The 15,411-nt window shown below is 48.0% G+C and overlaps 1 protein-coding gene across 1 annotated transcript in view; it reads left to right on the top strand.

Moving 5' to 3' along the window:
* Positions 1-15,411, top strand: part of UBR4 (ubiquitin protein ligase E3 component n-recognin 4) — a 141,787-nt gene that overhangs the window by 43,098 nt on the left and 83,278 nt on the right. Inside the window, exons 39-49 of the mRNA XM_081203319.1 lie at positions 124-294; positions 1,092-1,274; positions 2,492-2,650; positions 3,126-3,278; positions 3,728-3,955; positions 5,414-5,571; positions 6,432-6,603; positions 7,702-7,903; positions 10,572-10,735; positions 11,711-11,927; positions 13,235-13,451. Of these exons, the coding sequence (XP_081059445.1) occupies positions 124-294; positions 1,092-1,274; positions 2,492-2,650; positions 3,126-3,278; positions 3,728-3,955; positions 5,414-5,571; positions 6,432-6,603; positions 7,702-7,903; positions 10,572-10,735; positions 11,711-11,927; positions 13,235-13,451 (2,024 nt within the window). The remainder of the gene's footprint in view (positions 1-123; positions 295-1,091; positions 1,275-2,491; positions 2,651-3,125; positions 3,279-3,727; positions 3,956-5,413; positions 5,572-6,431; positions 6,604-7,701; positions 7,904-10,571; positions 10,736-11,710; positions 11,928-13,234; positions 13,452-15,411) is intronic.

The following is a 15,411-nucleotide window of genomic DNA, read 5'->3' as shown; positions in this document are numbered from 1 at the left end:
TGTCCCCCATTGAACCCTATCCCTTCCCTATTGTTTACTTGATTTGCTGCCAGAGTCCTTGGGCAAGGAGGCCACTAAGGCTGTTTCCCTTTCTCTCCCCACCCCCCACCAATCTTGCTGCAGGCCAACTTCTCCTTTGCTCCTCTGGTGCTGGACATGCTGAACTTCCTCATGGAAGCCATCCAGGTCAACTTCCAGCAGGCCTCAGCCATGGGCAGCAGCAGCCGAGCCCAGCAGGCCCTCAGTGAGCTCCACACCTTGGACAAGACGGTGGAAATGACAGATCAGCTGATGGTAAGAACCTTGTGGTTTCCTTTGAAGCACACAGGGCAGCCGCTCCTCAATAGTCTTGCCTTCTCCAGAGGGACCCCAGGAGTCCATCCCCAGTGCCCAGCTCACCTCCTTTCACTCCAATTGGCTCCAATCAGCAGGGGCCCTATTGCAGAGATAGTAGCATGTCTTTGATCCCCCCCCCCCCGACAGCCCCAGACCACTACACGTGTGAACACAGGAGGTGGCATTCACTCTCTACTTTCATGCTTTATATAAGAGCTGATCACAAGAGCACTCTTCCCTCTTGAGGTTTCCAGCAACTGGTATTTGAAAGCATTGCTGCCTCCTGCTGTGGAGCAGAGCATAGTCATCATGGCTAGTTGCCATCGGTACCCCTTTTCTCCATGAATTTTTCCAGTCCTCTTTTGGACCCGCCCAGGTTGGTGGCCATCTCTGCTTCCTATGGCAGCGAGGTTCCACAGTTTTAACTCTGTGCCTTGTGAATAAGTCCTATTTTTTATCTGTTCCTCATCTCCCAGCGTTCAGCTTCATGGGCTGTTCTCAAATTCTAGTGTTCTGAGAGTGGGAGAAAAAACTTTTTGCTATCCACTTACGCCTCGCTGCTTAAGGGCCCCCTCTGAAAGGCTTTGACTTCAGCCTTGGCAGGGCTCCAGACGCACTTCTGCCATAGCTGGGAGGAAGCAGAGTTCATCGTAACGGCTTCTGCCCACTATTAAGCATGAACAGAGACTCTTCCTTCCTCTGGCATGGCGCCGCTCACTGGCTTGGCCTCTTCTGTGCTCTGCCCACTTCCCCAGGTGCCAACTCTCGGCTCCCAAGAAGGTGCCTTTGAGAACGTCCGCATGAACTACAGCGGGGACCAGGGCCAGACCATCCGGCAGCTGATCAGCGCCCATGTACTGCGGCGAGTGGCCATGTGCGTGCTTTCCTCGCCTCATGGGCGCCGCCAGCATCTGGCCGTCAGCCATGAGAAGGGCAAGGTGAGTCTAGACGGAGCAGGGAAGCATCTGCATTTGGGGCAGCCACCTGCGGTGTGTGTGTGTGTGCATTTTAAAAATCAGTACGTTTTATTTCATCTTCCACATATGCGTATTACACTACGAATGACGCTCGTCCTACCCAGAGTAGACCCGCTGAAATGAGGAAAACAAAATTAGTCCTGTCCATCAACTTCAGTGGGTCTGCTGTGAGCAGGACTAGTCTTTGATACGGCCCCATGAGCTTCTTTCATCAAACAGAGAGCCAGCATATGGTATGGTGTTTAAGAGTGTTGGTCTAGGACAGGGGTCAGCAACCTTTTTCAGCCGTGGGCCGGTCCACCATCCCTCAGACCATATGGTGGGCCGGACTATATTTTGAAGAAAAAAATGAATGAATTCCTATGCCCCACAAATAACCCAGAGATGCATTTTAAATAAAACATTCTACTCATGTAAAAACATGCTGATTCCCGGACTGTCGGTGGGCTGGATTGAGAAGGTGATTGGGCCGCATCCGGCCCACAGGCCTTAGGTTGCCAACCCCTGGTCTAGGACCTGGGAGATCAGGGTTCAAATCCCCAATTAAGCTGAGGCTTTCTGGGTGACCTTGGGCCAGTAATGGTCTCTTAGCTTAAACCTCGCATGGTTGTTGTGGGAATTGAATGAGGAGGTGGAGAACCAGGTACACCACTTTGAGCTCCTGGAGAAAAGGTGAGATATAAATTCAATAAATAAATAACTATTAAGTTCAAAATATGTTAGAGTATTAATAATCTTAGGTTTGATTATATATATGCATAATAAAATAGCTTGTTGGTGCCATATATTTTTACTTAGCAGTTGATCCTTCTACAGAAATAAAGAACTATCTGGTCTGTAAATGCACAAAGTCAGCTCCTTATCTTGAAATTCTCAGTTGTCTCTTTTTGTATTGAGTTACCAGGCTCCCATTTATCAGTAGCGTCTCACAAAAACAGACTTTCCCCTTTTAACACAACAGTTTATCTTAGCTATATTTAGACTGTTCTCATTGTTGCCTTACAAAGCTCTGTGCATTTTACATAGTCTTGTAGTGCTGTCTGGGAAACTTTCATGAGCATAATGGTACCCTAGAGATGAAGCTGGCAACTCTGGGCTATTTGGTTCCCATTCAAGTGCCAAAGCGCCTCACACTCTCTCTGCAACATCTCATGATCGTATTTTGCTCTTAAATGCAGATCACGGTCTTGCAACTCTCTGCATTGCTGAAGCAAGCCGATTCCAGCAAACGGAAACTGACCCTGACTCGCCTGGCGTCCGCCCCGGTTCCCTTCACTGTGCTGAGCCTGACGGGGAACCCTTGCAAGGAGGACTACTTGGCTGTGTGTGGGCTGAAGGTAAAAAGCATGGCAGCAGCCTCTGGGGCCACAGCACCGCTGCCTCTCTTGGCATGACTATATTGGGTCCGTTCATTGCAGTTCATTGCAGTGGGATAAAATATTTTCTCTCTCCAATTAAAAAAATATATACAGAAAAGCTACCTTGACATAGTAAAAGAGTGTAAACATAGGGCAGCTTGGAAGAGATGCCTCATGTAGTGGTGGTTAGAACCTGCGGGGATTTGAACCGGGGAGAGACCTGGGTTCAAATCCCCACTTGGCCCTGAAGTTCACTTCTCAGCCTAACCTACCTCACAGGGTTTTTGTGGGAATTGAGGAGAAGAACAACCACATGAGCCACCTTGAGCTCCTTAGAGAGAAAGTGGGATATGAATGCAATCCATCAATCATTTTCCAGTTTCCGTATATTAACAACTTATGCATTCTCTCCAGCATTTAATTGGTTTATTTCAATTTCTCTCTCTCTCGACAGGACTGCCATGTGCTCACCTTCAGCAGCTCTGGATCTGTCTCCGACCACCTGGTCCTTCACCCCCAGCTGGCCACGGGCAACTTCATCATCAAAGCTGTGTGGCTGCCAGGCTCGCAGACGGAGCTCGCCATCGTCACCGCGGATTTTGTGAAGGTGCAGTGAAGTTGGGAAACAGGTTGGGGGCAAAGGATGGGACCTTTTAGGGTCTGATCTAGAGAAGTTTGCCGTTGTGCTGCTCCTCAGCTGGGTATCCTGGACCCAAGCTGCTAAGGGCCTTGTAAATTAATGCAAATTTTTTTTAAACCCGGCCCCATGACATGTGGGCATACACTACCGACTTTGGAGCAATGGAGTTATGTCCTGGTGGTAGTCTGTCCCCATCGACAGTCTAGCCACATCATTTTGACCCAGCTGGAGCCTGTTCTCATAGTGGCCAAGCAGATGCCCCAAGGGAAACCCAGAAGTTAGACCTGAGCATTGCAGCGCTCTCCCCATTTGAGATTCCCAGCAATTGGCTTTTAGTCCATCAGCATGCATCTAGCTTCTGACTGTAGCCCTTTTTGTTGGCCCCAAACTACTAACTGCCCCTTCTGTTCCAACAGATTTATGACCTCTCGGTGGATGCCTTGAGCCCGACTTTCTACTTCCTGCTGCCCAGCTCCAAGATCAGGGACATTACTTTCCTGTTCAACGAAGAGGGCAAGAACATTGTGGTCATCATGTCATCTGCCGGCTACATCTACACCCAGCTCATGGAGGAAGCCAGCAGCGCTCAACATGGCCCTTTCTATGTCACCAATGTCCTAGAAATCTCACACGATGACCTGAAGGTAACACAGCACTGCATTTTATATTTTTGGTACCTGGATCGATGAAGGTTTCACAATGCGACATGACAGCCTTAAACAAGACCCCCTCTCTGTTTGGCTCTTCCCCTTCTGGGACATCACTGCTCACCCCTAACTATGAACAAGTTAAAAAGTACAGGTCCCAGTACCAGCCCTTGCGGGGCGCCACTTTCTACATCTCCCCATTTGGAGAACTGTCCATTTCTTCCTATTTTTTGCTTCCTGCTACTCAACCAGTTCCTGATCCACAAGAAGACCTCTCCTCTTATTCCTTGACTGCTAAGCTTACTCAGGAGTCTTTGGTGAGGCACTTCTTTTTGAAAGTCCAAATACACCGTCTCTACAGCTTGTTAACACTCTCAAAGAACTCTTAATCGGTTTGTGAGTCAGGGCTCTGCTTCAGCAAGGCTTGTTTTTCTACATACTTGGTTATTTTATCCTTAACAATACTTTCCGCCAGTTTTTCCAGTTAAGCTAACAGGACTGCAATTCACAGCATTCACCCCCCCCCCATGCCCTGATCCTGTTTCAGTCTCTTCCCCTTCTGGAACATGTCTCCTGGCATCCAACAAAATGTGGCCGTGTGTTTAAGAGGGTATGTTCAGTATAGCAAGCGCAAATGGAAACTGAGCAGGACGATCAACAGGTTATTGTGCATTCCTGAGAGGATATTTTCCTGCGTTGTCCCCAACCCTGCCCTACACAGAGTAGACCCATTTAAATTACTTGACCCTGTCGCTAAAAACTGCAGGAGGGGAAAGTGCTTTTTGTGGTCGGGTCCTGCTTACGGGTTGGGGCATCTGGGTGGCCACTGTGAGAACAGGATGCCGGGCTAGACGGGCCACTGGCCTGATCCAGCAGTCTCCTAAGTTTTCATGCCTCTTCATTTCAGTGGATCTCCTCTTGAGTGGGACTCACATTCATAGAGTCAGAGAATTGTAGAGTTGGAGGGAACCCTGAGGATAATCTAGTCCAGCGATTCTCAACCTGTGGGTCCCCAGATGTTGTTGGACTACAACTCCCATCATCCCTGAGCTCTGGCCTTGCTAGCTAGGGGTGATGGGAGTTGTAGTTCAACAACATCGGGGGACCCACAGGTTGAGAAAGGCTGATCTAGTGTGACTCCCTGCAATGCAGGGATATAAATCTGTCCCATTGGATTGGCTGCAACCCTGAGACTTTTCGCGGGCGCTGCTGGCGCTTGCGGGTACTCCCTTGGCGACCCTTGGTCTTTCCACTGCATCACCCTTTACATCCTTTCCTCCCACAAGCAGTTTGGCCTCAGGAGGGCTTGGCATCGCATGAACTTCCTCAAATGCCACAACGAAGCAGCGTTTGGGCCAGGGAAAGCATTTCCCAGTTTGCCTTCTTGGTAGCCTTCACAGTCCCGAGTCGCATCCAGAGGTCCCGACATGCCTCTTTTCTCCCTGTTCCCTGCAGGACAGCAACGGTCAGGTGGCCGGAGGCGGTGTTTCTGTCTACTATTCCCACGTCCTGCAGATGCTGTTCTTCAGCTACTGCCAAGGCAAGTCCTTTGCGGCCACTGTCAGCCGGGCCACGCTGGAAGTGATGCGCCTCTTCCCCATCAACGTCAAAAGGTGAGGCCAGCTCCCCTACCTCCTGCTCCTGTGGCATTTTGTGACGTGGCTGTTAGGAACAACTTTCTATGCAGTAGGCTGTGGAGCATAGGGGCATAAGAAATTGCTTTCTACTACCATTGGTCCCCCTAGCTCAGTACAGGCTGCACTGACTGGCAGCTGCTCTCCTTAGTTTCGGGCAGGGAACATTCCCAGAGATACCGAGGAGTGAGTCCATGGGGTTTTGAACTTGAGACTTCAGACATTCTTCCACCGAGCTATAACTCTTCCTTTAGAATGTAGGAAAATGTCCTCTGCATTGTCTGCACTGATTGGCAGCAGCTCTCAGAGTTTCAGACATGGGACATTCCCAGCTGTACCAGGAGATGCTACGAGATATTGAACCTGGGACTTTCTGCTTGCAAGGCAGATGCTCTACCGCTGAGCTAGGACCCTCATACCATAGCTGCCTTATAATGAGGCAGACCATCAAGTTCAGTATGGCCTACACTGACTGGCAGCGGCTCTCCCTAGTTTCAGGCAGGGAACATTCCCTGATGCAGTCATACCTCGGGTTAAATATGCTTCAGGTTGAACGTTTTCAGGTTATTCTCTGCGGCGACCCGGAAGTAATGGAGCACGTTACTTCCGGGTTTCGCTGCTCGCGCATGCGCAGATGCTCAAAATGATGTCATGTGCGGAAGCGGCGAAACACTACCCGTGCACACACAGTCGCATGTTACATTCTACTCAGGATGTGAACGGGGCTCCGGAACGGATCCCTTTCGCATCCAGAGGTACCACTGTATACTGAGGAGTGAGCCACCAGTCCACGGTTGCCTCTGCTTGTGATGCTAGACTGACTTTACCTACCCTTGCAGCTCCAACGGGGGCAGCAAGACCTCCCCAGCGCTGTGCCAGTGGTCAGAGGTGATGAACCACCCTGGCCTGGTGTGCTGTGTGCAGCAGACGACCGGCGTCCCTCTGGTGGTGATGGTGAAGCCAGACACTTTCTTGATCCAGGAAATTAAAACCTTACCGGCTAAAGCAAAGGTCAGTGTGTTTGCTTTTTTGTCTTCAGACTCCTTCTCCCTTTGGGCAGTTTCCATAGGTGACAGGGAAAGCAAAAGGGGAGGGGGTTCTCTCAATTCAGGGTAGGAAGAAAAGAACAAGAGCACCCAGTAAGCCGAGTAGAATTACAATGAATGGAAAATTGCACAGCCTGATAACGTAAAAATGTAACATTAAATCGGCTTGCAGAGTACCACCGTATTCCAAATACTGTGTGTTAGCATAGGATTTTATTTGCCAAAGGATAACTTGCCAGCTTGCTGGTGATTCTGTGAATCACGATTTTCTGGATTGGCTCCGTCACATTGTATTTGACGTTTTTGTAATATTTATGCGTTCAGTTGGTTCAGGGAAGTTTTTAACGTGTGATCTTTTAGTGTATTTTTGGTTTCTATGGAAGCCACCCAGAGTGGCTGGGGAGGCCTGGCCAGATGGGCGGGGTATAAATAAGTAAATTAATAATTAATTAATTAATTAATTAATTAATTAATTAATAATTATTATTATATTTCTCAATTTCTTGCAATGGGTGGTGGACAGAAAAGCAGATCTAGCTGTATTCTTACCTCCTCATCCCCATGTCTGTCTGTCTGTTTAAAACTTACAGAGTTCCATATTTCATTAAGTAGTTTAAATGCATATGAAGATCTGCGGAATGGTGCCACTTTGACTGATCATTTCCCTCGCCCCTTTTCCAAAGGCATCTCAATGTGTTCAATGGCCCTAGTGAAGGTGCAGTCAATGTGCTGCCCCCCAGAAGTTCCTGGGCTGTGACTCCCTTTCATCTCTGACCACTGACCATGATGCCTGGGACTGATGGGGGTTGGAGTCCCAATGACATCTGGAAAGCCACACAGATTCCCCATCTCAGGGATTCCGCATCCCTGAACTAGACCGTCAGTTACCTTTACTGTCTCTAGCTACCTCGTGTCACAGTTCTGACCATCACTTGCCTTTACTGCCCCTACTTACCTTCTGTCGCAATGCTGCCTTGCTTTTCTGCACTTTGCTATACTGGTTTATGCTCACCGTTGGAAATCTAAGGAGCTGCCTACCTTTTGTGTATCTTTGGCCTTCCAGATCCAAGACATGGTGGCCATCCGGCACACGGCCTGCAACGAGCAGCAGCGGACCACCATGATCCTCCTGTGCGAGGATGGCAGCCTGCGGATCTACATGGCCAACGTGGAGAACACGTCCTACTGGCTCCAACCCTCCCTCCAGCCCAGTAGCGTCATCAGCATCATGAAGCCCGTCCGCAAGCGCAAAGCGGCGGCCATCAGTAAGTCGCTGCAAGGTCAGATTGGCTAGGGACTGTGAAGTGGTGCATACACTCTCTGCATTGTGTTGTTTGACTTACTTATCCGAATAATCTGATTTTTATTAATCATTACTACTACTTCTGTTATAATTACTATTGTTCCTTACTATGATTATGGGGTTGTTGTTTTTGTTTTCACTGCCATTGATACCCTTGGATTTCATAAGCCTAATATTCTTCAAGAAACTGTATTATTCAGACGGACCGTTTTGAACCTGAGATTCTTTGCACAAGCAGCCTTTATGGATGTGTTTCTGCATCTCATTGTTTGTCTAGCAGTTTTGTGTTTCTAGGTGGTAATACTGCATTGCAATATTTTATATTAAAGTGTGGTTTGAGAATACTCATGAAATAAAAGCAAATGAAATAGAGACTTGCCCCTACCTTTAAAGAGGCCTGCAGTCTAAAATTAAATTTAGCGTAGAAGATGCAGAGGAGGGAGAGATTAGGGATGAATGTTGGGGAAACGCTGTTACATGTGTAGTTGGATTTGGCTGGAGTTTGAGATGAGGCCCAAGGTTTTGAGCTTGGAATAAAGAATTATAAGAGTGTACAGCTGGAAGGTTCCCTGAGGTCATTTATTTATTTATTTGATTTATGTCCTGCTTTTCCTCCAAGGAGCTCGAGGTGGTGTACATAATTTTGCCCCCTCCTTTGTCCTCACAACAGTCCTGTGAGGTAGGTTCAGCTAAGAGGCAGTGACTCTCCCAAGGCTATCCTGTGGGCTTCAGGTAGTTTGAAGTCTGGTCTCCTGTTCTGACACTGCACAACATGGACTTTCGCTGGTGCTCTGAGGAAGGTATCTCAGGCAGGCCGAGAGAGGAGAGAGCATCATGTAGATTCAAGCGACTTGTTGCAAGCATTGTTGCTTTACACCCAACACGGTCAGCTATAGCTGGTGGTTAAGGATGATGGGGGTTGGGAAGTCCATTGACATCTGGAGGGCCACAGATGTTCCTCATCTCTCCCTTGGTGCAGTGTCCTGGTCCACTGACTCAAAGGTGGGCTTGTGGCAGTGGTTTGGTGCAGGTATACCAAAGAAGGATGTCAAGAACGCTAGAGGGATCAGTTCTAGTGCTTTATTGTAATAAAGAGTAAACTTACAGTAAGTCAGCCTGCCAGGCCTTGCTGTTACAAGCATGGAACAGACACCGCAGCAGTGAGAGGTTGCCATGACTTGTCTGCGCCCAAGCGAACACTCGTCCAGCCTTTATGCACAAAGCAGCATACGTCAGTTTGCCCAGAACCTCCCATCACACCTGGTTGGTGAGATCATAGATGGCATAGAAGCTTCTTCCCACTCTGGGTCTAGAGCCCAGCATCCCAACACCTACAAATAAGCACAGCATCAAAGCAAGCCAATTAGGGTATACCAAAGCAAGGGGGAAAATAAACATGTGTGAGCTCAACTACCAATTATTTTCTGGGTTATCTTGACTACCAGGATAGTGTTTGCAGGCCTTCCGGAACATTTCTCTTTTGTTTGAAATATGCATCCTGCTTGATTGATTGATTTTATTAGGTGGGCAGCAAAAATGTTTCTTCTGATGGTTTTTAATATCTGTCTGTCCATCCTCTCTGTATACAATTGGCCTGCTACTTACGCAAAGGTTCAGTTCTAAGGGTCTGCTCCCAAAATGGTGCAAAATTTGGGTACCACCTAAACTGGACTCTGGGTAGGTTGCAGGCGGGCCCTTCTCATGATCTTTCCAGAGCCTGGTTAGAGAAAACCCACTGGGTTTGTGGGTTAGATGAAAATAAGTGGGGAGTGGGGAATGACTGCTCTTCATTTATTTCCTCTTCCTGCTCCCCGCCCCCATGTCGTGTTTCGACCACGTATGTAAAGTGAGTGAAAGTTGCGGGCCCAGTATATACAGTGGTACCTCACAAGACGAATGCCTCGCAAGACGAAAAACGCGCAAGACGAAAGAGTTTTCTGTTTTTTGAGTCGTTCCGCAAGAGGAATTTCCCTATGGGCTTGCTTCGCAAGCCGAAACGTCTTGCGAGTTCTTGCGAGTTTGTTTCCTTTTTCTTAAAGCCGCTAAGCCATTAATAGCCGCTAAGCCGTTAATAGCCGTGCTTCACAAGACGAAAAAACCGCAAGACGAAGAGACTCGCGGAACAGATTAATTTCGTCTTGCGAGGCACCACTGTATTTTAAAATGTATATTTCGCCTTTTGTCAATAAACCATAAGACGGTTTAAATACAGTATAGAACATAACAAACTACACATAAACACACACTTAACATAATACCCATACACCACAAAACATTGAAGCGGTTATATAAATACTAATAATAACAAGCGATAAACAGTAATACATAATAAACATAGTGGATGCATACTAAGCAACAGTGTCAGATTATAAACAGTGTCAGTCTAGTGATTAACTCTACAACTCAAACCCCTGTAAACTTGCAGAGTCTCACAACAGGCACCCGAAAGTTTGAATTCTGCTCTTTTTGATTTTATATGATTTAGTATTTTAAGCTTGATTCTGTGATGCAGTTTTGTGGAGCGGGTGGATTGCTTATTGTGAATTTAGAAATTACTTTATAAATGAAGAGTTGTCCCTGACTTTAACTTTTGGTGTTTTTTATCTCTCCCCCCCCCCTTCTTCCTCTAGCAACCCGCACCTCCACCCAGGTGAATTTCCCCATCGACTTCTTTGAGCACAACCAGCAGCTGACGGACGTGGAGTTTGGTGGCAATGACCTCCTGCAGGTCTACAACGCCCAGCAGATCAAGCATCGGCTCAACTCCACCGGCATGTATGTGGCCAACACCAAGGTGAGCATCCTTGCAAGGACCGGCCTTCTGAAAGGAGGAGGAGCTTCTGGGCAGACAGGGAAGATCACTAGTCCAAGGTGCTTGGGGTGGTATTGGCGGTCATCTCTGGCCCATTTATTTACTCATTTCATATAATTTATACACCCTTTGTTTGTAAAATAAATCAATCTCAAAGTGCTTTAGCACTAAGAAATAGAAAGCACAATAATTAAAGGCATTCAAAAAGTTAAAATACCAAAAGCAGGTAAAAACTTCCATCGACTTTGCAAATAAAAATGTTTTTGGGAGATGCCGGGAAGAGTACAGCAAATGTGCCTGCCAGGTGTCAATAGACAGAGATTTCAAAATTGTAGGTGCTACCACACTCAAAAATTGAGTTCTTACAAATTTGGGACAGTTGTTATGTGACACGTGGAGCAGTGCCAGTGCTGCCGATTGAAGCGTTTGAGTGGGCACATGTGGAGTAATGCAGTCTCATAGGTAAACTGGTCCCAAGTTGTTAAGGGCTTGGCCTGGCAGCAAATCAGCAACCAGTGCAGACCTCTGAGCACAAGATGCTCTATGCCATGGGTAGGCAAGCTAAGGCCTTCTAAATCCGGCTCGCGGATGGTCCGAGAATCAAGTGTGTTTTTACATGAGCAGAATGTGTCCTTTTATTTAAAATGCATCTCTGGGTTATTTGTGGGGCATAGGAATTCGTTCATTCCCCCCCCCCCATTCAAAATATAGCCCGGCCCCCCACAAGGTCTGAGGGGCAGTGGACCAGCCCCCTGCTGAAAAAGTTTGCTGACCCCTGTTCGATGCTGACAAGGTTTCACTCCTGTCGGTAGTCACGCTGCAGCATTCTGCACTGACTGCAGCTTCTGGATCAAGCATGAGGGAAGCTCCATGTAGAGTACACTGCGGTAATCTAGGCCTTTCGCACTCTCTATTCCCCCTCCGCCTTCATGCACGGCGCCTTCCCCTCTCCCGCAGCCTGGCGGCTTCACCATCGAAGTGACCAACAACAACAGCACCATGGTGATGACCGGCATGAGGGTCCAGATTGGGACTCAGGCCATCGAGCGAGCCCCCTCCTACCTGGAGATCTTTGGCCGCACCATGCAGCTGAACCTGAACCGGCCACGGTGGTTTGACTTCCCCTTCACCCGAGAGGAGGCCCTGCAGGCAGACAAGAAGCTGACCATCTTTGGTAAGATTCCTGAGGTTCCCCCCGTCCATGTTTCAAACTATTGCCTTTTGGTAATTGTCTGTTTGCAGTTTCTCTGGTGGAGAAGATCTCAGTAATTTAGGCCTTTTGCAGAGCTCAGTAATTTAGGCCTTTTGCAGCTTTTGATATACAATTTTATGTTAAAATAAAGTTTTTACGGTGTGAAGGGAGTTGCCTGTTTTCATTTTTAGCCCTGTCTATAAGAAAGCCATACCAAGCAATGCCAAAGAGTCTTTATGCTACAAGCGTTGTTCCAGTTTTATTTTATTTGTCAATCCACTCTACACCCCCCCCCCCGGTGTGCTATTTGCCATACTTTTGTTTATTGCATTTATACCTCATCTCCCAAGGGGCTCAAGGTGGCATACATGGTTCTCCCTCCCTCCCTCATTTAATCCCCACAACAACTCTGTGAGGTTGGCTAGGCTGAGAGGCAGTGATTTGCCCAAGATTACCCCAGCAATTGGGACGTGGGTGGCACTGTGGGTTAAACCACAGAGCCTAGGACTTGCCGATCAGAAGGTCGGTGGTTTGAAATGTAAGATTGGATTAATAATAGATAAACTAATAGGACACGAATTTACTGAATTAATTATTAAAAGGGATACAAGAACAGGAGATGTGAGGAAGTCAGGAAAATAAGTTAACTAAAGATGAAATCAAGAAAGAGGGAATTTTTGTTTTTTCTTTTCTTTTTCTATATGTGTTTTTCTTTTTTTTCTTTTTTCGTGTTTAAAGTGTGTATTTTTGTATTTTGTAACTTTGTATTTTCTCTGTCTTTGTATTTTTCTGAACTTTTTTATTGTTAAAACTTAATAAAATATTGATTAAAAAAAAAAAGAAGGTCAGTGGTTTGAATCCCCGTGACGGGGTGAGCTCCTGTTGCTCGGTCCCTGCTCCTGCCAACCTAGCAGTTCGAAAGCACGTCAAAGTGCAAGTAGATAAATAGGTACCGCTGTGGCAGGAAGGTAAACAGCGTTTCCTTGCGCTGCTCTGGTTCGCCAGAAGTGGCTTAGTCATGCTGGCCACATGACCCGGAAGGCCAATAAAGCAAGATGAGCGCCGCAACCCCAGAATCAGTCACAACTGGACCTAATGGTTAGGGGCCCCTTTACCTTTACCTTACCCCAGCAATTACCTCAGCTTCATGGCTGAGGCGGTGGGGGTGGGATTTGAGCCCTGATCTCTCAGCTCCTAGTCTGACATGCTAACTGCCACGCCTTGCTGGCTCTCCCTGCCTTGCTTGAGAGGTACGGGGGAAAAGCCATGGCTCTTCTCCTCTCTTGCAGTTGGGGCGTCTGTGGATCCCGCCGGCGTCACCATGCTGGACGCCATCAAAATCTACGGCAAGACGAAGGAGCAGTTTGGCTGGCCGGATGAGCCCCCGGAGGATTTCCCGTCAGCCTCAGTCAGCAACGTCTGCCCCCCCAACCTGAATCAGAGCAATGGAACTGGAGACACAGAATCGGCTACTCCGGCAGCTGCTAGCGGCACTGTTCTCGAGAGGTAAATCTTCAGAACCGTATGTTCCTTTTTCGACTTACCACCCATCCTGTCTTCCTGCAGGTACCATTTATAACTCCAGGAACGTAGGAGCAGTTTTGTGGTCTAGAACCCCTTTGGATTCTATAATGGGGTGTGTGTCAGGGCAGTGCTTTTGCTCTGAGCAGGCTGGATCCTCATTTCCCCACCCTTCAGGCCAACGTTTGGCAAATGGGTGTGATTACTCTCATAATCAATCCTCTGTTGTCCTAATGATGCCAGGAGATTGATCCCACCTACTGTATTTGGGGGGGGGGAGAACCTTTTTCTCATCAGCTGATGGGTGTATGTGTGCTTACATCTTTCTTTCTGTAAGGCTGAACTGCATGTAGGAGTTCCTTGCGAGGTTGTGGCGTGAGTGGACCAACCCCCTTCCCCAGCACTCAACAGCTTATGGGGATTAGATCCTGCTTTCTGCAGGAATTGATTGTGTGTGCCACTTCACTGCAGGGAACCATGCAGAGTTGAAACCTGCCCTTCACTCTGCCTGTCAGTGACTGACAGGTGGGCGTGGTTTTTTGGTCCTACTGGCCAAATCTGAACTCCTGGCTGGCCCAGATTGGGACATAGGCTGGAGGTTCCCCTCCCTGCTGTAATGGCTTTATTGTTGTGTGTTTGCACGTGCATTGTGCATTGTGCATTGTGAGTGGTGGCAGGGAACTTTACAAGCGCCCCCACCCCAGTGTCAGTTCATCCCTTACAGCACAGCATGTAAAAATCCTCTCCTGCTCCTCTGCCCTGGCAACCGAGAGGTTGTGGTGCCCAACATTCACCAGGCAAGTTCTGCGCATCACCGCAGAAACGTCTCTCCATCTCCTCCTCCCTTTCCTCATTTTTCAGTCAGTCTCTTTCCAGGGAGACCAGAGTCTGCCATGCAGCTTTGAGAGGGAGATGATGGGGATGAAAAGAAAGAGCGAGGAATTAAAACTGTTGTCCCTAGAGGGCAGCAGTGCTCTAGGACAGGGGTTTGGCAACATGGTGTCCTCAAGGCGTTGTTGGATTTCAGCTCCCATCATCCTCCCTGCCTGTTGGCCTGTGCTAGCTGGCTGAGACGGATGGGAGTTGCAGTCCACCAACCACTAGACAGCACCACTTGCTTTTGAGACTCAACTCCCTTGTTCTTTCTCTCTCTCTGTGATTGGGAGGGTGGAGATGGAAGGAGCAGCCAGTGGCAGGCACGGCAGGAGAGGACAGAGTTGGGGTGGCCATCTAGAGCCAAAACTATATATATTCTGGGAGGAAAAAATTCATCTGTGAGGCCAAACCAGCCTCAATGTGTGCATTTTTCTTACTTTTGCTAGAACCTGTGTGGCCTGCTAGCGTTGTGTGCTAAAAACAAGCATGGTGGTGTTGGGGGAAAAACAACAGCAGGGTTGACTTTTGCCGCCCAACTCCTCAAGGGCCTCTTGAGTCCCCTAAGTCCATGATTGGACAGAGAAGAATGGAAGGAGGAAACATAGAAGGAAAGCACGGAGCTGGACCTCAGTGTGATGGAGTCGGTGGGGGACAGGGGAAAGTAGGTGCGGAGCAAATGGATACCCTTTGTAGTTCCTGGAGAGCAACAGGGCAGCAAACCACCTCTTGGGTTTGGAAAACGTGTGAAGGACTCGTGGCTCAGTGTGTAGGATGGATACACACACTCACTGACATCCATTGACTAACTCCCACTGACACACAATCACTGACACATGGCTCCTACAGGGTTGTGTATATGTCCCACAGTTGTTGTATCTTAAATTAAAAATGTGAAATTCTGCTCTAAGGAAAGCTCAGTTCTGTGAACCGCCAAAATAGTTTCAGTCAGTCTGCCGATATTTCCTCTGTTCTTGTGCAACTTTAGTTCTGCAAGCAATCTTTAGCCACTAAAAAAATCTTCTTTAGCATCCAACCCCCCCACCCCCTAACACAAACATTGCCTCTCAGA

Source organism: Podarcis bocagei, assembly GCF_964188305.1.
Source record: "Podarcis bocagei genome assembly, chromosome: 7".
NCBI classification, from domain to species: domain Eukaryota; kingdom Metazoa; phylum Chordata; class Lepidosauria; order Squamata; family Lacertidae; genus Podarcis; species Podarcis bocagei.
Note: the sequence above shows the minus strand (reverse complement) of the source record. Positions and strands in the feature narration are given on the sequence as shown.